Source organism: Branchiostoma lanceolatum, chromosome 13 (genome assembly GCF_035083965.1).
Source record: "Branchiostoma lanceolatum isolate klBraLanc5 chromosome 13, klBraLanc5.hap2, whole genome shotgun sequence".
In the NCBI taxonomy this organism is placed as follows: Eukaryota; Metazoa; Chordata; class Leptocardii; order Amphioxiformes; family Branchiostomatidae; genus Branchiostoma; species Branchiostoma lanceolatum.
The window spans coordinates 9,995,020-10,018,320 of NC_089734.1; the positions used below are offsets into that span (position 1 = coordinate 9,995,020).

Below are 23,301 nucleotides of genomic sequence, written 5' to 3' on the forward strand. Positions count from 1 at the left end.
TTATGGTCGATGTGTTAACAATGATTCTGGAGAGAGGAGACCAGATCGATAGTAATTGACAGCTAGTCGAAAATTTACATGGTTTATAAGCTTTTTAAGGAAGGAATGACAACATTTAGCTACCGTCTAATGTACACTCTAACATGTGAAACTACACTCTATCTGTGTGTGAGTTTTGCATGCAAAACGTGAACTGCTTTACCGGGGTTGTTCCGTGGCTGAAGTACCACTTTTGGTCACTGGAGGGCGCTTCACAGGAGACCATTCCCAGTCAAACCAGGCACTGTCTCCCTAACTCACGGGCTTCAATACCGACTGTAGCCAGGAGAAGACTGTTCGTGGTGCTGAAGTGAGGAGACAAGAAGGATCCAATAAAGGTAAGAGCAGCAGGCAACACAAACCATTTAAGAAAAGAACGTTGGACTATCGAGATGTTTCTATTGGCCGGTGTGGAAAATACCGTACCTGACTAGCAGCTAGCACTGTACATGTGAGGCATTGTCTAGTCAACTGCTGACGGCTAAGGAAAAGAAGGGCAACCGTTTTATTTTGGTTTCTTTATGTTTTATTTCAAAACAACTAAACTTACAGCACTAGTGTAGCACAACACACGGTTCAAGTTTTCATGACCAGCAAGATCCCAATTTTAATCTTTTTCTTAAAATAGAATAAAACGTATATATGCTAGGATCTAGTCGGTACAACGTTTATTAACTTATGTACTTTCCTCGTGTCAATTAAAACTTAAAACTAGGATAATGCTGCTTTTCGTTACGGCATTTCTATTTTTTCCATACATTTGTATACAATTATCATATCATATAATTATCAAATTTAATTGCTTTCGACTTACGGAGAAGTTGGCTTGTCGAAAGTTTTGTGGAGATAGAACCTATATAATTCTCAGCTGCTAAAATCGCTCTCCCTGGCGCCCAAAATTAATAGTATATTGCACCGTCCAGTGATCCACACACCTTACGGCATTTTGAGCTGAAAATTGGATGTATTGATATCATAGACAGACAAAACATCGTTGCATTATCCCTACGTCTTCTTGTTGCACAAAACGGAATTGAAGTTTAGATGCGGTAGCCCTTCAGAAAGTAATAAAAATGACAACCTACAGCAATGTACAGTCGACCACTTGTATTGGTAAAATGCGAAGGAAATGTGTTATCTATAAACTAATATCCCATTGTTTTATTTGCAAAATATATTCCTACTGCCATTCCTACCATTACATCGTCACATTTTCGAACTCAAAGCCAAATAATTTCCAAAAAGTGAAACCCCTATGTGAGCCTTCTGCGATTTCCCCATTCCCGAAAAGACGGAAATTTGGCAATTTGACGGTCGTCTTAGTCACTTTTGCCGGGACGGCCGTGAGCGGTACTGCATATTAGGCTCTCATAGGGTATATCATCCCGACTAGTAAGTACGTGAAAATATACAAGACATTAGGCTCAGAGCCAGTGAACACTGCTTGTGTCAAGTTACACAATTCGTCTTGTCGTGTAACTTGTCGTCTTGTCGTGTAACTTGACACAATTCCGATCATTTTGGCAAGATTCAAAAGGAATTGTATGGCTGGACACCAGCCAGTAGTATCGGAGTCTCCGATACTACTGGCTGGTGTCCAACCTCGGAGTGGGACTTTTATAGAAGTACTCTTTCCAAATCCTCTGGCATTTTGCTCAATCAGCTAAAAGCACTGTGGTAGTGTATTTTTGCAACTGCATGTAATTTGCTGTGTACCACAGTAGGAATGTGCAGCATTTTAACATATTTCGGGTTTCTCCTCCAAACAGGCTCCTATACACTACGTATTAAAAGTAAAGCCAAATGTCCTAAAATTTGGTATGGGGTAGCTTCAAAATATGCAAGCTGGTACACAGAAAATTTGTGAACGTAGCCCTCATGTACACAAATGTATTTATCTAGTGATCCCACCATCCCCGTAAAAACTGCTCATTTGTGCCTTTCTTTATTCATGTGCAAACTCCAAGAAGTTTATTACTTGTAACTTCCCGGTAATAAAAAAACTAGACCACCTTTTACATTGGATGGGGCCACCAAGGGGAAGTGACAATGGATAAGGACCAAGGGGCCTTTAAAAAGCCTCTATTTGTTTGATTTATTCCTTTCATTTGAATGTTATGTAAACCAGCCTGGCAACCAGCTGCAGAGGGACTACTAGTAATTCCTATGCCTCTACCACTAACTACATGTATACTAGTAAGTGAAGTTGACAACACAGTGAAATGCAGTTCCACTTTCTTTTATTCAATCTTTTTTGCACAACAATCTCTTTGAGAACACATGGTGTTCTCAGCAATCTCAGTCCGTTTCCATTCCGTTCAGTGCAACTGTTGTGTCATACTTCATGTTTCTGCAGATGTTGTATTGCAGGTGTGTCGAGGTGAGGTGTCTAATACTCCTCTCCCTCCTCCTCGCCCTCCTCATCCACGGAGTCGACACCGACCTCCTCGTAATCCTTCTCCAGGGCAGCCAGATCTTCACGGGCCTCGGAGAACTCTCCCTCCTCCATACCCTCACCGACGTACCAATGCACGAAGGCACGCTTGGCGTACATCAGATCGAACTTGTGGTCGAGACGGGCCCAGGCCTCAGCGATGGCGGTGGTGTTGCTCAACATGCACACGGCACGCTGCACCTTGGCCAAGTCACCGCCGGGCACCACAGTGGGTGGCTGGTAGTTGATGCCGACCTTGAAGCCGGTGGGGCACCAGTCGACGAACTGGATGGTACGCTTGGTCTTGATGGTGGCGATGGCAGCGTTGACATCTTTTGGCACGACATCTCCACGGTACAACATGCAGCAGGCCATGTACTTGCCGTGACGGGGATCACACTTCACCATCTGGTTGGCTGGCTCGAAGCAGGCGTTGGTGATCTCAGCAACGGACAGCTGCTCGTGGTAGGCCTTCTCGGCAGAGATGACTGGGGCGTAGGTGGCCAGGGGGAAGTGGATACGTGGATAGGGCACCAAGTTGGTCTGGAACTCAGTGAGATCCACGTTCAGGGCACCGTCGAAGCGGAGGGATGCGGTGATGGAGGAGACGATCTGGCCGATCAGACGGTTGAGGTTGGTGTAGGTCGGGCGCTCGATGTCCAGGTTACGGCGGCAGATGTCGTAGATAGCCTCGTTGTCGACCATGAAGGCGCAGTCGGAGTGCTCCAGGGTGGTATGGGTGGTCAGGATGGAGTTGTAGGGCTCAACCACAGCAGTGGACACCTGAGGGGCTGGGTAGATGGCGAACTCAAGCTTGGACTTCTTTCCGTAGTCGACGGACAGACGTTCCATCAACAGGGAGGTGAAGCCAGAGCCGGTGCCACCGCCGAAAGAGTGGAAGATGAGGAAGCCCTGCAGACCAGTGCACTGGTCAGCCAGCTTACGGATGCGGTCCAGGACCAAGTCGACGATCTCCTTGCCGATGGTGTAGTGGCCACGGGCGTAGTTGTTGGCGGCATCCTCCTTACCAGTGATGAGCTGCTCGGGGTGGAACAGCTGGCGGTATGTGCCGGTACGGACCTCATCTGGGGAAAATCAGAAAGCAATCACATTAGTTTAGGATCATGAATGACAGGCAGACTGGGACATAAAGTAATTAAACATAAGATCAATTTCATTTGACAACTAGACGAAGAATTTAAAAAAGCCTTTCCAGTTTCCACACTGTTTAACAAATTAAAGTGAAACCACGTATAGACAATATAATACTGGGATAAACAAATGAAAACCAAAGCACAAAGGTTCAACAGATATAGATTCTGTGTACCCTACATAGGGTGAAGTAAACCAGTTGTGTTTGGGCTTATTAAAAATTCTCTGCTGTGACAACCGTTTGTGCCTCCTGGGCATAGGGCATGAAAACCTGCTATTCATATGCAAATTACAGATGGCCTGACAGATTACACAGCTAGGACTGACAGATTACAGGTGGATCAACCGGTACCCCTGACTACTGAAACAACACAGTAAATAAAGGAGTACACAAAAAACACACCTCAACTCCATTGTAGATAAAAGTTCAGCTAATGCTAATAAAAACGAGTAACTACCCGACAGTCCCGGGTAAATTACTTCAAAATGAGGAAAAATTACTCGAATCTAGACCGTTTTTAACAGAATTTTTTTGAAAATGTTCTCACCGACTACGGTGGGCTCCAGATCCACGAAGACGGCACGGGGCACGTGCTTGCCGGCGCCGGTCTCGCTGAAGAACGTGTTGAAGGAGTCGTCCCCACCGCCGATGGTCTTGTCGCTCGGCATCTGGCCATCAGGCTGGATCCCGTGCTCCAAGCAGTACAGCTCCCAGCAGGCGTTACCGATCTGGACACCAGCCTGGCCGACGTGGATAGAGATGCACTCACGCTGGAAACAGAGAGAGAAGAATACTGAGAATCGTATCTGCACATGATTTTAAACAGGCCATATCTGGGCAAGGAGGTTCCCGGTGAAAAAATATCGATTCGTTTTGATACACTACGACGGGAGGATACAGGAATTTTGTGATGACCTTAACCCAACGTCCGTAAAGTGAAGAATTTTAACTTAATTCTATTATTAAAGGATACTGACAGCATTTCCAAAGTAATTCCTTTCTTTCTGAAGAAATATGCCTGCAGCCAAGCCGGGCCCTGGGCCCTGGGTGGATGCTTGGCGGGAATTACTATCTATAATCGTAATATTTAGCATCGCTAAGTTCACCGAATGTGATAAAAAATCTCTTTAAAACATAGTGGGATATAACAGAACTTACCATGATGGTTTCTTGTCAGTTTGGTGAAGATACCACGCAGAAAAAGCGGTAAATTTCTTAGATAAACGCTCACGTCCGACTTCTGAAGAGTCTCTGTGAACAATTTTGAAATATTCCGTTCAGGCGCCATGCTTTTATACCCTCAGTTCGACCGTTGCCCCGGGGATATGCAAATCATGCGAAATTCAGAACAGCCATTGGTCAAATCACAACATGTGATCTACCACGTTTCCTGATATCAGCTGCTCTTCACTGATATCATAATGATATAATTTCTCGACGCTCTCATTGGACAGTTTGAAAAGTCACATGACAGGATGTCACTGATTATGAGACACATAATGGCGGGAAGACACGTGATTGGTGGAGGTCACCAGGAAACAGGTGTGGGTTTGTTTACTTGTGCTATAGGTCACCAAGTAACACCTAATGCATATGTCATTTTGTTTGCAAAATAAACGCTGTTCTAGGTGACGTCAGATAAGTGCCGTGCAAGGATTCACCAGGGAGCGATACTGAATTTAACTACCATGGACATCAAAGAATTCAACTGCTGTTACTCAGTCAGGACTCAGGATATTGCCCAGGGTTGGTAGTCAGGCGAATAGATTGAAGGCTTTAAAAAGAAAACAATCAACACATTTTTTTTTTAACTTTACAAATCAAAACCACCCACCAACTAACAGATTGCATCACTTTGCAGTTGGTGGCAGAGATGGTGCCATAAGGCTTTGTTAATTAATATAACTCTGTAACTCTAACACTGTATACCTCATAATGCAATATACATAACGTTAACATAATCATAATGAGAAAACCATACAAATCATTGGCACGTTTGGTGTTTAATATCAAAGAGACATGTGACCAAACAGAAGAGCTGCTGTGAATCTTGAAACGTTTGCGGTGGTTTTATTTGCGTGATTGTACTGCAACTACCAGTATGCGTACTACTAGTATGCGTTTTCAATATAACGTTGGGTAACATAAATTCGTGGGGTACTTAAATTCGGGATTTTTCGAAAACGGGGTATTTAGGGATATGTGCTAGATGCAACATCAGTAATACCACTAGAAATGCAAACTTGACAGACTAACACATTCAGAACACTGCCTGAAAAGCTTCGATAACCATGCATTAGAAGTTGGCTACGTCAAAAACTCTCCGTCCCTTATTGACAGAGTCTGGGGGCTTCGTGGGAGACTCACACTGCACGGTTGTTCGCTGGTTTATAAGACAAATGTCACATCTCCTGCCTGCTAAACACAATTATTTACAAGACAACTTATTACAATCTCTTTTGCTAACCTGCAACTGGATTCTAAGTGTGATCAATCATCAAAACTCCTCTTTGTTGCTACAACCTACGGCACGTGTATTTTCCCCCCGCCATGTTGTTACCCAGAATCATGTCGTCAGGCAGACGACAAAAGGTTTGTGAGGAACACTTTTTTGTCTAAATGTTGCGTGTGATAGTGGACTGAAGACGATATTTTCCTCAAAGTTTGCTCCTAACACAACAAGGAACACATGGACATAGTAGTATAACCATTGCTACGGCATCCAGCTAACTTGCCATGAATAATGTACACGTTGCCATGACGGTGGGGATCGACTTTGAGTGACGTTCAACCCACTCAACAAACGGGATGTTAGCAAAGGCCTGATGTGTGCGGTGCGGCCGTTTTTTCGTGTATTTTTTTTACTTGGACACGTCTATATCCATAGCACTCTCCTCAAGCCAAGGATGGAACGAATAGCTGCTGTATAAAATGTGATTAGCGGTAAGATATTCAAGACGAATCTTCTCTCCCGAATTAATGTGCCCCCCTGTCCGACAACACTGTCATTGTGCGTGCGGCGGACGGTAGTTTCAAGTTGAAATATTATGGTGTCAGCACGACTAGAGACAAAATCTACCATATATATGATTAGTGCAAAGATAGTACATGATACTGACAGAATAATAGAAAAAAAGGATGGTTTGTTGTTCTGCTAGATTGATTTCAGTCAACCATTATCGGAAAAATCCCGAATTTAGGTTACCCAACGTTATCACTACTGTAGCACAGAATTGTTTCAACCACAAAATCCAAACAGTTAACACCTTGTTTCTCTTCATGCTGCCATGGGTGGTTGCTAACAACACAGGTTGCCATGGAACAAAATTAAAGCCCAGAGGGAAAAGACACACCTTATTTGATTAGCACAGTATGGCTATCTCCAAACTGATAATGGGGAGGAAAATTGTAACATTTTGTTACTCTCCTGTTTTTTATGGCACCCATTAGAAAGGCTCAATATCAGAAAAATAGAGCTACTTTGGTCCCCGCTACTCAATGGACAGCACTTTACTAGACACGAATAACATTGTTGCACAAGTGAGCCTTCAATTCAGCATTTCTTTATCGGGACAAACAAGGGTCCCCCTCCCAAGTCCCCTCCCAGGGCGGTCTGGCTGCTGCCTCCATGTTGTAGTCTCTAAGTGGACTCTTCACGTGTTTGACCGGATAAAATGTCGTCTGTATCAACATTTACACCATTCCGATCATTTGGCAAGATACAGAAGGATTTCATGGCCTCGGCCCAACTTACATCAGTCAGCCTGAGAGTTGGCAAGACCAATTATATTTCACTTCCCTTTTGGGATAGGGTAGCCTGGGTGCCATCCTATTACTACCGGGGCTCCTTCACTCCCTAGTCCCCACCCTAAAAAAAGATTTTAAGGTAGCGAGTGTAAAGCCCAGCTAGGGAAGTTGCTTTCTACTGGCATTTCAATCATTTGAAAGGTATCATACTGATGTCTTTCTGTATGTAATTTTCTGTTGGGGCATAGTAAGTAGGAGAGCACATGATCTTTCGTGTTTCACACCCGAACATACATTTAGGACTCCTATACCACTAAATGACCTAAAATTTGGTAGGGTGCGTAGCTTCAGAATGTGTACACATTCCTCATGCATTTAGTGACCCCCCACAGATATTACTCATTTGTGCTTTTCTTTGAATAGATGCAAACTCCAAGACCTTGGTTTCCAGCTTACAAGTATTATTTACAACTTCTCAGTGTATGTAAATATATATGAAAATTAAAAAAAAAAAAGACGGGGACAACTACGGTAATGACACTGGATTAAGATCAAGGGGCCCGTGGCCTCTGTTTCATATCAATGTTCTCTAAACCAAGAATACTGACCACATTAATCAATTCCTACTTCCCTACAACCAACTATAAGTGAACTTCCCAACACAGTACAATGCAGTTCCACTTTCTTTTATTCAATCTTTTTTGCACAACAATCTCTTTGAGAACACATGGTGTTCTCAGCAATCTCAGTCCGTTTCCATTCCGTTCAGTGCAACTGTTGTGGCATACTGCATGTTTCTGGTGTCTGCAGATGTTGTATTGCAGGTGTGTCGAGGTGAGGTGTCTAATACTCCTCTCCCTCCTCCTCGCCCCCATCATCCACGGAGTCAACACCGACCTCCTCGTAATCCTTCTCCAGGGCGGCCAAATCTTCACGGGCCTCGGAGAACTCTCCCTCCTCCATACCCTCACCGACGTACCAGTGCACGAAGGCACGCTTGGCGTACATCAGATCGAACTTGTGGTCGAGACGGGCCCAGGCCTCAGCGATGGCGGTGGTGTTGCTCAACATGCATACGGCACGCTGCACCTTGGCCAAGTCACCGCCGGGCACCACGGTGGGTGGCTGGTAGTTGATGCCGACCTTGAAACCGGTGGGGCACCAGTCGACGAACTGGATGGTACGCTTGGTCTTGATGGTGGCGATGGCAGCGTTGACGTCCTTTGGCACGACATCTCCACGGTACAGCATACAGCAGGCCATGTACTTGCCGTGACGGGGATCGCACTTCACCATCTGGTTGGCTGGCTCGAAGCAGGCGTTGGTGATCTCAGCAACGGACAGCTGCTCGTGGTAGGCCTTCTCGGCAGAGATGACTGGGGCGTAGGTGGCCAGGGGGAAGTGGATACGTGGATAGGGCACCAAGTTGGTCTGGAACTCAGTGAGATCCACGTTCAGGGCACCGTCGAAGCGGAGGGATGCGGTGATGGAGGAGACGATCTGGCCGATCAGACGGTTGAGGTTGGTGTAGGTCGGGCGCTCGATGTCCAGGTTACGGCGGCAGATGTCGTAGATAGCCTCGTTGTCGACCATGAAGGCACAGTCGGAGTGCTCCAGGGTGGTATGGGTGGTCAGGATGGAGTTGTAGGGCTCAACCACGGCTGTGGATACCTGAGGGGCTGGGTAGATGGCGAACTCGAGCTTGGACTTCTTTCCGTAGTCGACGGACAGACGCTCCATCAACAGGGAGGTGAAGCCAGAGCCGGTGCCACCGCCGAAGGAGTGGAAGATGAGGAAGCCCTGCAGACCGGTGCACTGGTCAGCCAGCTTACGGATGCGGTCCAGGACCAAGTCGACGATCTCCTTGCCGATGGTGTAGTGGCCACGGGCGTAGTTGTTGGCGGCATCCTCCTTACCAGTGATGAGCTGCTCAGGGTGGAACAGCTGGCGGTATGTGCCGGTACGGACCTCATCTGGGGAAAAGCAGAAAGCAATCACATTAGTTTAGGATCATGAATGACAGGCAGACTGGGACATAAAGTAATTTGACAACTACACGAAGAACTTAAAAAAGCTTTTCCACATTGTTTAACAAATTAAAGATAAACAAATGAAAACCAAAGCACAAAGGTTCAACTATATCGATTTTGTGTACCCTACATAGGGTAAAGTAAACCAGTTGTGTTTGGGCTGATTAAAAATTCTCTGCTGTGACAACCGTTTGTGCCTCCTGGGCATAGGGCATGAAAACCTGCTATTCATATGCAAATTACAGGTGGCCTGACAGATTACACAGGACTGACAGATTACAGGTGGATCAACCGTTACCCCTGACTACTGAAACAACACAGTAAATAAAGGAGTACACAAAAAACACACCTCAATTCCATTGTGAAAAAAACTTCAGCTAATGCTAATAAAAAGTAACTACCCGACAGTCCCGACTTGTGGCCTCATATACACTGAGGCAATGTTGTGATTTTTGAAATATGCAGTCGACTGCTTTATACGTTGCTATCATAATTTATTCAGCGTTTTATACGGCAATTAAAATCAGTTTTGAATATCGAAATCTCATTCTCCATATCGATCACTAAACTTTGATCTTCACTGATTTTGACCATATTTGGAAAATAATCTAATCGTCTGAGCATGACTCTACAAAAATTATAAATATTAGGCCCAGGGGACTCAACCGATCATTACGTCAGTCACTCAGTATGTCAGTACGCCTCATGAAATATTCAACCCCCTGTGAAAAATGAATATCGATTTTTTTCATGGGTGTGAAATCTGGGGCTTCAGAAGTTCAATATAATTTTGACCCGAAATCTGGGCGACGGTTAGTGGGCGTGGCTTGAGTAAATTACTTCAAAATGAGGAAAAATTACTCGAATCTTGACCGTTTTTAACAGAATTTTTTTGAAAATTTTCTCACCGACTACGGTGGGCTCCAGATCCACGAAGACGGCACGGGGCACATGTTTGCCGGCGCCGGTCTCGCTGAAGAACGTGTTGAAGGAGTCGTCCCCACCGCCGATGGTCTTGTCGCTCGGCATCTGGCCATCAGGCTGGATCCCGTGCTCCAAGCAGTACAGCTCCCAGCAGGCGTTACCGATCTGGACACCAGCCTGGCCGACGTGGATAGAGATGCACTCACGCTGGAAACAGAGAGAGATGAATATTGAGAATCGTATCTGCACATGATTTTGAACAGGCCATATCTGGGAAAGGAGGTTCCCGGTGAAAAAATATCGATTCGTTTTGATACACTACGACGGGAGGATACAGGAATTTTGTGATGACCTTAACCCAACGTCCGTAAAGTGAAGAATTTTAACTTAATTCTATTATTAAAGGATACTGACAGCATTTCCAAAGTAATTCCTTTCTTTCTGAAGAAATATGCATACAGCCAAGCCGGGCCCTGGGCGGATGCTTGGCGGGAATTACTATCTATAATCGTAATATTTAGCATCGCTAAGTTCACCGAATGTGATACAAATCTCTTTAAAGCATAGTGGGATATAACAGAACTTACCATGATGGTTTCTTGTCAGTTTGGCGAAGATACCACGCAGAAAAAGCGGTAAATTTCTTAGATAAACGCTCACGTCCGACTTCTGAAGAGTCTCTGTGAACAATTTTGAAATATTCCGTTCAGGCGCCATGCTTTAAGTTTTATACCCTCAGTTCGACCGTTGCCCCGGGGATGTGCAAATCATACGAAATTCAGAACAGTCATTGGTCAAATTACAACATGTGATCTACCACGTTTCCTGATATCAGCTGCTCTTCACTGATATCATAATGATATAATTTCTCGACGCTCTCATTGGACAGTTTGAAAAGTCACATGACAGGATGTCACTGATTATGAGACACATAATGGCGGGAAGACACGTGATTTGTGGAGGTAACAGGTGTAGATTTGTTTACTTGTGCTGTAGGTCACCAAACGCATATGTCATTTTGTTCGCAACATAAACGCTGTTCTAGGTGACGTCAGGTAAGTGCCGTGCAAGGATTCACCAGGGAGCGATACTGAATTTAACTACCATGGACATCAAAGCATTCAACTGCTGTTACTCAGTCAGGATATTGCCCAGGGTTGGTAGTCAGGAGAATAGATTGAAGGCTTTAAAAAGAAAACAATCAACAATTTTTTTCTGTAACTTTACAAATCAAAACCACCCACTAACTAATAGATTGCATCTCTTTGCAGTTGGTGGCAGAGATGGTGCCATAAGACTATGTTAATTAATATAACTAACACTGTATACCTCATAATGTAATATACATAACGTTAACATAATCATAATGAGAAAACCATACAAATCATTGGCACGTTTGGTGCTTAATATCAAAGAGACATGTGACCAAACAGAAGAGTTGCTGTGAATCTTGAAACGTTTGCGGTGGTTTTATTTGCGTGATTGTACTGCAACTACCAGTATGCGTACTACTAGTATGCGTTTTCAATATATCACTACTGTAGCACAGAATTGTTTCAACCACAAAATCCAAACAGTTAACACCTTGTTTCTCTTCATGCTGCAAAATTATGTCCCCATGAATATTAATGAATTTACAGTATCCATGTTATTTGTGTCTAGAAAAGTGCTGTCCATTGAGGGACCAAAGTAGCTCTATTTTTCTGATCGTCAGCCTTTCTAATGGGTGTCAGAAAACAGGAGAGTCAGAAAATGTTACAATTTTCCTCCCCATTTTCAGAGATAGCCATATAATGCCCGTGTTAATCAAATAAGGTGTGTCTTTTCCCTCTGGGCTTTAATTTTGTTCCGTGGCAACTTGTGTTGTTAGCAACCACTCATCCTATGGTGGCGTGTCCTAGGTAGCAAATCCCGACTACAGTACAACTCTAGTAAACACAACACAAACACAAGCAACGACAACTGATACTTGAAAAATGACCTTTTATTTTCATTGACAAGCAATGGTCTTCAGTAAGATAAAGGGTATCATAGTCTCCTCTGTTAAACTGTTGTCTTTCATACATACATTTTGCATTGTTACTTTCTATCCGAGGTATGATTACACTGAATGAGAAGACCAACAGTTCTATTTGCCAACAGTGGTTATTCCAGCAAGAAGATTTTAACCCAGCAAGTACAGCAACCAAAATATGGCAACTTTGAAATAAATATATTTCTCTTTTGTGAGAGCGGATAAGACATACCTTCTGATTCCGATCTACTACCAATCGATGTTGATGTGCATGACAAAAAATAACATTCTAATGACAGGACAGAATATAGGGACTTTTATCAAGGTGCTTTAATCCACTTGAAGCTTTGACAATTGAATTAATAGTCCTGAAAATGTATTCTCTGACAATACAAGATGGCTCTGTCATGTGCGGAACTTCTTAAACAGGGGATGTGTGTGTGTCCTTCTGGGCCCAGTCTTGTACTCCATGTAGATAGTGTCGTCTGCTCCTGACATGGAGGCCATGCTGCCAACCTTCCGTGTGACCTGGGAAACAAAACAACACACAAAATTTAATGATGGACAACCATAAGAAACCCATAAAAAAGCATGCAACAAAATAATACTCTTAATGTAAAATTCGTTCTGGGTAAAAAGACTTTTGCAAAAACGAAGTACCGTAGGTGGCTGACTAGTTTTCTAAAATATGTTTTACAAATTCTATATTTAAAGTGTGGACCTTGATTTTCGCTATTTAGGTCGTATCTTATTGCAAGACAATGATGTATACAAATTAGTATGACATCATGATGACAACATTAAGAAGTATAAGGCCACAGCCATTTTTAGAAGAAAAAAATGTACTCCTTGGCTAGTACTTGGATGTTTGTCAACAGTACTGATCATTATTTGTAGATTTGTGGATTTAAAAATAAGAAAAGTCTCACACTGAAAAATTATATCCCTGGTACCTAACCTGGGTCTGAACATTGGGATGGCTGCTAGAAGTGTGATTTAGTCAGACTTACATGCTCCACATCTACCTTATACATCCTCATACTTCAAACTCGTTACATAGTACTTTCAATATTAACCTTCTCCTGCTGCCTAACTGGGTAGACAATCCGGATTTGGTGACAAAAGGCTTCTTCAGCAGGGAGAGGGTTAAACTGCAGAGACAAATTTTGACACTAACAGTCAAAAAATTCAGACTCACAGTTTTCCTACAGTTTTCCCAGTCAGTATAAAAAAAAGGTATTTTGTTGCTGACCTGTCCCGACCCCTTGGACTCTCCTGGTACCATCTCCTCATCAGCATCAGCATCTGAAGCAGCCAAGACTCGCTGTAACAACTCCCTCTGGTCCTTCTTATTACTGAAGGCTAGGTCCTCCTGGGAATGGGATAGAAATTTTGTACAGTCACAAAGAATCAAGACAACTTCCCAAACATACCAGGAAAAAAGGAAACATACTAGTCAACAAATAATAAGCTAATAGTAGTGGACAACCTCAAGCCAACCGTACACAGTCATGCCATATCTTCAGAAAAGACGCTGTAGCCATATAGTTCCATTTTAGAATTTTATTTTGTACATCAGTCTCATATTGAAATTTTTGGAGCATAGTGGCATGTCCTGCTAATACTAGCAATATCTACGGCCACAATATAAATAACAACATGCTACAACTATGAATGTTTAAGACAAAGTTTCATTAAGACTAACCTCATCCATGCCAGCCAGTTTGGTGATGACCTTGAAGCTGTAACCTTGGTTGATGAGGAAACTCTGTCTCTTCTGTGAGTAGGTCATCTCCATTGTGTCCTGAGACACCAGAGTGTAGAAGAAGGCATTGTACTCTTCTGCTACCGACCCTGTACAAATGGCAAGAATAGACCATTGGACTGCAGCTATGACAGAAAAGGTCTCCACAGTTTATCCTTTAAACAATATTTTGTTTACGTTATTGCTTGTCCAGCTCACATGGTACCCAATATGTTGAAAAATAACATTATTGGGGAGTACAGTCAAACGTGTACAAGTGAGCACCTCTACATAAGGACCACTTGGCCAATGTGACCACTTCTTGGCTGTCTCTCAGATAATTTCTCCTATTAACACAAGTATGAAGAATCCTGTCTATAGTAACCACCTGTCCACAGACCAGATTTTATTGATCCTCTGAGTGGTCTTCTTGGGAAATTTTGACTGTTTTGATTGTTCCTAGATTCTAGTACTTTCCAGGCATCATACCTATGACAGAGTTTTTGTGTTTCAAGGCCAATTCATAGGTCTCCTGAGTAGGCTTTTCAGGCAGTTTTGACCGTATGATTGTTTCTATAACTAGGTGTCATACCAATGAAAGAATTAGTTTGTGTATTTCAGGGCTAATTCTCATTCAGTGCCCTTATAGAAACAATAAGATCAGCAGCATATTATAAAGTGAAGTACTTGAGCACTACTGGCCTACCTTTCTTGGCTCGAAGGATTCTCCCCAGGCGCTGTGCCTCCTGGCGACGTGACCCCCCGTGGGAGGACACCTGAATCAGGACATTTGCCTCTGGCAGATCAAAGGATGTATCACCGACCTGTGGTTATGGAGGGGGGAGGGACATTATTATCCTCAAAAGACACAAAGCAGTAGATGTGTATGGCATATTAATCTGTTATATAAAACATTAGAATGGGGCGGGGCACAGTTCATCTGGGATAGACTTCTACAGTAGTAGTTAATCTTAACTGGCACCTGGTTGAGTTTTAAGTATAACACATATCAGAGGAATAAAGCTAAAATGACAACAAAAAGATATTTCTCTGTTTAGATTCTTTTCATACAGCTCATTTCATATCCTAGTATCTTCAATATTAAAGAGCACAAAGCAAGTGGCAGTTGTGGCATTTGTGTAGTATGTAATTTCAGACTTTTATTGTTTTAAGAAATCTTACAGAAACACGAGACAAACCTTTGAAATGAAGATAGTGTTGACTTTTGGGTTGTGTTGGAAGTTCTGCAGAACGTGCATCCTCTCTCCCTGGGAGGTGGGCCCGTAGATGAACGGTTTCCCCATCCGCTTGGCATACTCCTTCAGAGCAAAGACATTGTCTGAGAAAACGATCACCTGCAAAGACAAGACAAAAAGAAATGCAGAATACAAACAACTTGTTGTTGCATGATAAGGGTAGATCTATGCATTTACTGACTCAGAGACTTCATGGGAATGCATAATTTTTAGATAGTACTAATGGTACTTCTTACACAGTGTGAAAAAACAAGAGCTCACAAAAAAACATGAGCTAATGCAAATTATCAAGCAAGTAAAGATACAAATTAAGTTGTTCACAATGTGTACATCCAAATACACGAACACAGTTTGGGCATTGGCAAACAGAGCAGACCACAATTAAAAATTTTGACAAAGGACAGAATTACAAATGTGAAAATCAATGAAAGAGATTTTTACCTTGTCATTGCGTCTCTCATGAAACCGTACTAAGAACTGGCAAGCGCGGAACTTGTTTGGGTTCATGGTGTACAGTAGGGTCCGCTTCTTGGTCTGGATGGCGAGGTATTCACGGTAGAACTCTGGGGTCATAGGGCACCACACCTGGGAGAGAGAGGTTGCACAATGAAATTGCATCAAAGTACATATTTTCATGATACCCAACAGGCTCCACCCCTGTGGCGTCGCCAAAAAACTTCTTCCACACTGTCTGGAATCAACTTTACAGTCCTTTAAGCCACCATCACTTATCATGCAATGCATACAACCAATCAGTGTCTATGTGACCCCCTACCTCAGCACACTGCACACGTGCGATGAAGTTGTTATTCTGTAGCTCCATCCAGTTGGCCTCGTAAAGCTTGGGGCCGATCAGAAAGTTCAGGTCGGCAATCTTGTCGTCCTCTCGAACCAAGGTCGCGGTCAATCCCAGCTTGCAGTGGGACTGAATGACCATCAGCACACGGCGGAACTGTTTGGCTGGGATGGTGTGCACCTCTGGGGGGGGGGGGGGCGGAATCACATTGAAATGTTCACTCAAAGGTTGAAGAGTACAGGTTTACCCGATGTCTTTCTCGTGAAACTTGTTAAAACATCAATGATTTCATCTCAACGTTTCATAAGAGTAGTTTTTGATTTTGCGGTGTGCTTTAGATCTTTAATCTTTATCAGTTATATTTGTTGTTCTTACCATGTTCATATCCACATGTATTTATTAAGCATTACCTGACGGAACCTTTAAGATTCATGAACATTCGCATATGACTCAAATCTATGTTTTTTCATGATCATTCAGGAAATCTTAAGTTTGCAGTGATCATGAAGCATGTTGCATGGACCGTTGAGTGAAAAATTGGCTATGCTCTCCAGTTTAAGAAAATGTAAAAACAATCAGCCACAAGTGGGGGCCCATTTCTATACAATCTGCAGAGGCAGTCAGGTATGTTATTACTTCACAGCTGAAGGGATCTGGGATGTTCCAAATTTGAATTTTATATGCTTACAAATTAAAGTAAGTATCTGCTTAACGTCAGTAATTACCAGTTAACATAAAGGGGAGTGCAGACAATGTTGCATAGACTAGATTAAAATGACAAAGTCTCCCTATTCCTTAACTATCCAATCTTCTGACTTAGTCAAAAGGAAAAAAAGGAAAGGGAATATGTGTGCTAAGATTCCACTGAAAAAACATGTGAGTACAAAAAATGTAGGTGTAAATTGCCAAGAAAAAAGTACATGTTTGAATATGTTACAAGAAATCATCTAAGTATGCGATCAAAAAAAATCTGTATTACAGTAAGGCATGCAATGGAAATGCATATGTTTTTGAGCTGGCAAGGTCATTGCAAAAACTGTAAAAATAAAACCACTGCAAATATTTCTTTTAGCTAATTAGTTGGTGTGCAAATTTGGTAAATCAGTACAAATTTTACCATCCAGTAACATCAGGCCCCACTCCTGGCTCTGTAACCACTCCATGACTTTCTCTGACTCGTACGAGCGCTTTGTTGTGTGTGCAATCATGGAGTAGGTACTGATCGCAACGTTACAACCTGAAAGGAACACATGTACATCATTAGCACTGGTCACTTTGACGTTGAGAAGTAAAATCCCTACATCTAAACTTATTACGACACAATACAGTTATGCCACAATTCAGAGCATGCTTACACAGCATCTTTATCTATGTGATAAGTATACACTCAGTGATTCTAAGTAAGTATACGTTAGTGATTCTTCATATTTGCCATTGTTCATGTTTGCCATTTGTAAATGATGGGCTCGAAATACTAGGTGCATAATATTATGGTGTACCCAAAATTGAAGCTGTGCACCTAATGTTTGCCTGTATGTTTGCACCTAGATATTTGTGTAAGGTTACACACATATATGTAAAGGTGCTACTGTGCACTACTGAACAGCATATTCTTGACATTTAAGTGTCAGAATAGAATAATAAAACTTTATTACTTTATCAATTTTGAAGTTCAGATTCATGCTCTGAAGACAGTAAGGTTTGTGATTAGGTTTTGTTGACATTCTATCTTATCTAATATTCCGCACCAAAATTCTTTTCTGTGCACATAGATTGTAGCGTTACGTTCACTAGTGCACCTGTTCCCAAAAATAAATTTTGAGCCCTGAAATGTGATAAAGAATAACGTTTCATGGCTTAACAGCACTGTTTCTGCAACCCCTTTCTTTACAATAAGTAAACACACACCTATGGGCTTGTCCTTGGCGTCTGCAGTGAACCTACAGATGGTGCTGTCATCAATGTTGGCCCACAGTTTGAACTGGGACTTCCACTGCTCCACAGACACAGCTGACGTACACAGCACGATGCATCTCTTCCTAATGGTACAAGCTGCTGTCACGCCAACAAGGGTCTTCCCAGCACCTGTTTAGGAAAGGTTGCTTTAGACATAGCTGTGCTGGAAAGCAGTTTCTATATTATAGCTATTCAAAAGATAGATTTGCTGGGTCACATATATTATAAGTGCAATAGAAACTGTTGGTATGTCATCCTACCACCTACATGTGCTCATCTTACGGAGAAATGAGAATTAACACATCAACTTGGATAAATATGTTTGAGCAAAGTCTTTCATCATACTTTTCCTTTTAGAATTGTGATGATTAAACCATAAGAGGAATGTCAACTAATTATATTATAGAATTATACATAACTATATGTGTATCAGGGGAATGAACAACTTACCACATGGTAGCACGATGACCCCTGACCTCGCTCTGCCATTGCCGAACATTTTCCGCAGGCTCTTCTCCTGGTAGGGCCTGAGTATGGTGTTGGGCTTCAGGTCGATGGGGATGTCTGGGTTACGTGTGTCGTTTCTGAAGTCATACTCGGCTAGGAGTGGGTATTCCATCTCTATACATCTGGCAGAACAGTTGGTCAACAATGTTAGAGACATGTTATGACAATGTCATGCCATTTACAAATGAAAGTAGATCTCTAAGCAATAATACACTGACAATCGGAGGGCTTAGACATGGAAGCAGAGTAGGGTGACAAGATGATAGCAGAAAATCAAAACAACAATCAGCAGCTGGCATATGAATATCAAAGATTTATCTATATTCTTTGAGGAAAAAAAACCTCATTGTGAAAATTTCATTACTGTGTTGAAAATATTCATGAAGCCCACAAACTGCATGACAAATATAGTCTGCCGTTATCTACTTTGGGATCACAGGCAGGTCATTTTCTAAAAATATTTACATCATTAATTCTATGTTTTTCCTTTCTTCTTAGTTGTTTTATGGCCCTTCTAGATGATCCTTCAAACACTCCGTACCTTTTCTGTAGGTTCTCCAACTTATCGGGATTGACCTCAAATGAGAGGATCTTTTGTTCCTCTGCCTCCTCCTCCTCCCTGTCTATCTTCTCGTAGAAGTCAAAGATGTCCTCGGGAACTGCAGACTCCTCCTTCTCCTTCTCCCCATCCTCCCCTGGGGCAGGGGCACTGTTGGCACCGTTTTGGCCTGCCTGGGGGGGTTTCTTCACCTGAAAACAGCAAGAAAAATAATCAAAAGGAGGATAGTTTATGAGAAGTGGCGTCGCGGTGGCATAATGGCAGGGTGTTTGGCCCTGGGTTCTAAATCTCTTACATGTACATGCCCCAGTTGTGCAATTGGTAAAACCATGTAGGCACTTCACTCAGGTGAAAAGGAGTATCTAGCTTCAGTTTCGGATGTTCCTTGGATGTTAATTGGAGGTCCTGTAATCAAAAGAATCGACCACACCTATCGAAAAGAGTAGGGGTCCTTTCTGGTGTGAGTGGAGTGTCCAGATATGCAGCTTGTACTGTTGAGTACAAACCAGGATCGTGATCCAAGCCAGACAGGTATACTTACACTTAATTCCCTGGCCTTGTACTTGACCAGGATTGTTTACTGGTCAAGCAAAGGATGACTTCTTAAAAGCTGAACATGCCAACTATCCCTCCCATAACACTAACAGTTCATATGATACATACCTGAAAAGCAGACTTGCCGGACAGCTGCCCCACGATGAGTTCATCCTCCACCCCCTCCTCTATGGAGTGTCTCAGCCGACAGTCTTGGATGACACTATCCTTCAGTAACGTCTGCAGAACGTCCTGTAGCCATGGAGAAGCCACGGTTACAACCAAGTATTCTAAACGTATGTAGTTAATTTACGCAATGACTGAAAAGTCATATTCCTATAATTTTTTACATGTACTACTATAATTGTTTACATGTACAGTACTTTCTTCAATGATCAAAAGAGACACTGGTCTCACAGGGTCTTAATTGGTGTCTGCCATGAAGGACAAAAAGTACTGGAATTGCTTTAAATTTATCTAGTTTACCTTACCTGAGAAAGAATTTCGCCGGATGTATGATGATGATGATGACTACTACATACACAAAAGTGTGGTCACACATATGCTTTGTCATATATCTACAGTTCAATCTTTGATGCATTTGATAATTAGGTGCAAGAACTTATGATGTGACGAATGGATTACTACATCAAATATCACTTTTCGATTTATTTTTCTCTTAAACATGCCGTTTATACCCAACGAATTACACCTATGTCTTCAACAAGCAAAGCTTTAAACGCTCTTTAGAGCTAAAGAATGCTGACCACTACATACAGGAAAGGAGCTCTCCACATAGTATCTGTTGTGTTTCAACACCAGCTTCACCTTCCCATAGCTGACTGTACAGAGCTGTAAATGAACACAATAAGTATGAAAAAGTTGGTTTTGCATTCTTACAGATCTGTAGAGCATTTGAGAGTGCACAAGTTTGAAGAACAAATTTCTGACTAACAGCAAAGACTTCAAAATGGATATTGCCTGCTTCCAATACATATACCAGTACATTACTCATTTAACATCTCATGCTAAGAGTACAACAAAAATGCAACATTACAACTTCTGGGGCAGTAAAAAATGCTGTGACACAAGATTAATCCTTGGTTTGGTGTTAGCTTCAAGGTCTAGCTCCCTCTGTGCCATAAAAAAAACAGTCACAACGCAAGCCAGGAAGCCCAATTGGCCTTGGGATCAACTTCAATACCTTGATGAACTCCTCAATCCCAGATGGAACTGTAGTCTTACTCAGACGCTTCAGGTACTCAATGATATCATCGGTCTGAAGCCCCACAGACACTGCTGCATACAGGGAGTAGGCTGTCAGTCTGAACAGGAGGGAGAGGTGGGGAAAATACAGCTATAAGAACTACTGACGAACAAAGGAATCAAAGCAATTAACAATTTCAAACTCTTCGCTAGAACTAAGACATCAGTACATATTGTTCATGACAGTCTGAACAGGGGGGGAGAGGTGGGGAAAACAAAAATCTTCATAAAAAGTTCATATTTGGCATTAGAATGAGGCTGTGACAGAGGAAAAACTTTACTTCACAAAATGTATCCCCCAAAATGCAGGAAATAGTGTCTCATTGGGTTATGAATTCAAACATTTTCTAGGGGAACATGCCAGATTCTGGTGAGAACACTATATTCTAAAAAGAGACTATCTTGACAGATAGCTAGCCTGCAACCACTTGCCATTCACATTCTAGGGAATCAGTGACAAAAATGGCAACCCTAGTTCAAAAACATGTGAGGTAAATCATTTTTGAATCACCAGAAGAGTACAAACATACAAATACATGTACTAGTACTCTGACGGTATGGATGTAATGTTCAGCACCAAGGACAGGTGTGACAGTATGGATGTCATGTTCAGCACCAAGGACAGGTGTGACAGTATGGATGCCATGTTCAGCACCAAGGACAGGTGTGACAGTGTGGATGTTATGTTCAGGACCAGGGGCAGTTCTGTCAATGCAGCATTTAAACAAACTTACTTGTACTCGTGGATGTGTTCCGGCCTGCAGACAGGTTCTGAGATGGCTATGAGGAAGTCGTGTGCATGTTTGTATACAGGAGAAAATGCCTCCAAAAAGATGTGTCCATTTGGAGCCTGAAAAAAGGAACATGTAGATCAGTATGTGAAGTTGCGAACAGAGTACTAGTATACATTATTATATTGTCATTGATTACCATTTGGACCTACCTTTGTGCAATTATTAAAAAAAAAAAAATTCACTACTGCTAATTGGTATGTATTGTCTGTTTACATTTAAACATTCACATAGACCATGTACATGCTAATTGAAAGTCTACAAAAATGGTCCCACACTTCCTAAATGCAGTTCTTCCTTTTTAGCCTGATGAAGTTAAATTGGTTAAGTAGGGATAACGTTGTGGAAAGAATTGGTCAAATTAAAACTAAAAATACATGCACGATGCACAATGGATAGCTTGCACAGTCATACATTTCTTGCCCTCTGTGGGAATATATTTTATCACATACTGTAAATGCATCTATGTTCGCTTGGTTTTTATTTCACGCTAAGGGTTAGCGGTGGTTTTAAAAACCGCGAAAATAAAACCATCGCAAACATTCCTGCATTTACAGTATCCTGGACCATAAATGAACTGGTGCAGCTGACTACTCACCACCCAAAGTGGCCTGGAGGCGTGGTCTGACTTCAGCTCCATGATCTTCCTGTAGTCCTTAGCCCCGTACTCGTCTGTGTCTCCTGTACTCTCATCCGTCTGTCTGGTTGCTATGGCAGCGACCTCCGTACCTCCGAGCTCTGAGTCCCGCGAGTCTTCATAATCGTCCTCAGAATCTGACTGGTGCTTCCGCTTCTTGGACCGTTTCCCTGACTCTGTAGTGAGAGTGGACATTGTACAATGATTAATGGCAATCTTTTTTTTTAAGAGTTCTTCAATGTGCCTTAAGTTAACATTAATCAGAAGAGGACTAAGATACTACAAAACAAGACAGCTGAAAAAGACAAAGGACACATAATAAATTGGCACATATTCCTTTCAAGTGCCTGATAATACTAGTACTGAATCTGAGCTGAAAGGGACAGAACACTTGGCGGTATGATGTGAAAAGTTGTGCACAGCTCCAACGTTAGCCACCTTTATTTAGTCGTATAGAAATCATAACAATATCTAATGCCTTTAGGAGCAAGCCACAACATATAAATCCTAAGGAAAGAGTGCAACTTCTGCATTAATTTTAATTGCACTAGTGTTTTTTTTACATAGCTTAAGACAAAGACCAACAACGAAACGTGGCTTTTGAATAACACAATTCAACGCCAACGTTCCAACTCATGTCCATGCAAGCTTACACATGAAAATCCTAAATTTATATGATAACGCCAGATGGGGAGGGGGGACAGGATATAACCCGGCCCCACACTCGTAAATAATAATGAAAAAATAAATTAACGTTATGTCATGTTTACTTCACTTTACCTTTGCCTGACTTGTCTCTCTTTCCCATGATATCTTCTCAGTTTTAGGACATTTTCACACTTTTTTGCAGAATCTCCTATCAAAACGTCTACTTCGCCGCCATGATGGATACCCACTGTCCTCTACGGGACGGA

The 23,301-nt window shown here is 42.3% G+C and overlaps 3 protein-coding genes across 3 annotated transcripts; all 3 read right to left on the reverse strand.

Annotated features, from left to right (window-relative positions):
- Nucleotides 1-2,262: 2,262 nt before the first annotated feature.
- Nucleotides 2,263-4,916, reverse strand: LOC136447491 (tubulin alpha-1A chain-like). The gene is made up of 3 exons (XM_066446475.1): nucleotides 4,785-4,916; nucleotides 4,174-4,396; nucleotides 2,263-3,558 (listed from the first exon to the last, which is right to left on the reverse strand). Exons 1-3 carry the CDS (start codon nucleotides 4,785-4,787, stop codon nucleotides 2,429-2,431), a joined length of 1,356 nt encoding a protein of 451 aa, XP_066302572.1. The 5' UTR covers nucleotides 4,788-4,916; the 3' UTR covers nucleotides 2,263-2,428.
- A 3,127-nt stretch (nucleotides 4,917-8,043) lies between these two features.
- On the reverse strand, nucleotides 8,044-11,043 carry LOC136447492 (tubulin alpha-1A chain-like). Its single transcript, XM_066446476.1, has 3 exons — nucleotides 10,915-11,043; nucleotides 10,312-10,534; nucleotides 8,044-9,346 (listed from the first exon to the last, which is right to left on the reverse strand). The coding sequence occupies exons 1-3, from the start codon at nucleotides 10,915-10,917 to the stop codon at nucleotides 8,217-8,219; spliced, it is 1,356 nt and encodes a 451-aa protein (XP_066302573.1). The 5' UTR covers nucleotides 10,918-11,043; the 3' UTR covers nucleotides 8,044-8,216.
- A 1,250-nt stretch (nucleotides 11,044-12,293) lies between these two features.
- On the reverse strand, nucleotides 12,294-23,301 carry LOC136447490 (general transcription and DNA repair factor IIH helicase/translocase subunit XPB-like). The gene is made up of 17 exons (XM_066446474.1): nucleotides 23,168-23,301; nucleotides 22,349-22,563; nucleotides 21,694-21,809; nucleotides 20,898-21,018; nucleotides 20,471-20,545; nucleotides 19,823-19,945; nucleotides 19,142-19,350; nucleotides 18,544-18,722; nucleotides 18,046-18,222; nucleotides 17,255-17,374; nucleotides 16,117-16,319; nucleotides 15,783-15,926; nucleotides 15,285-15,440; nucleotides 14,792-14,909; nucleotides 14,047-14,195; nucleotides 13,594-13,713; nucleotides 12,294-12,869 (listed from the first exon to the last, which is right to left on the reverse strand). The coding sequence occupies exons 1-17, from the start codon at nucleotides 23,193-23,195 to the stop codon at nucleotides 12,747-12,749; spliced, it is 2,376 nt and encodes a 791-aa protein (XP_066302571.1). The 5' UTR covers nucleotides 23,196-23,301; the 3' UTR covers nucleotides 12,294-12,746.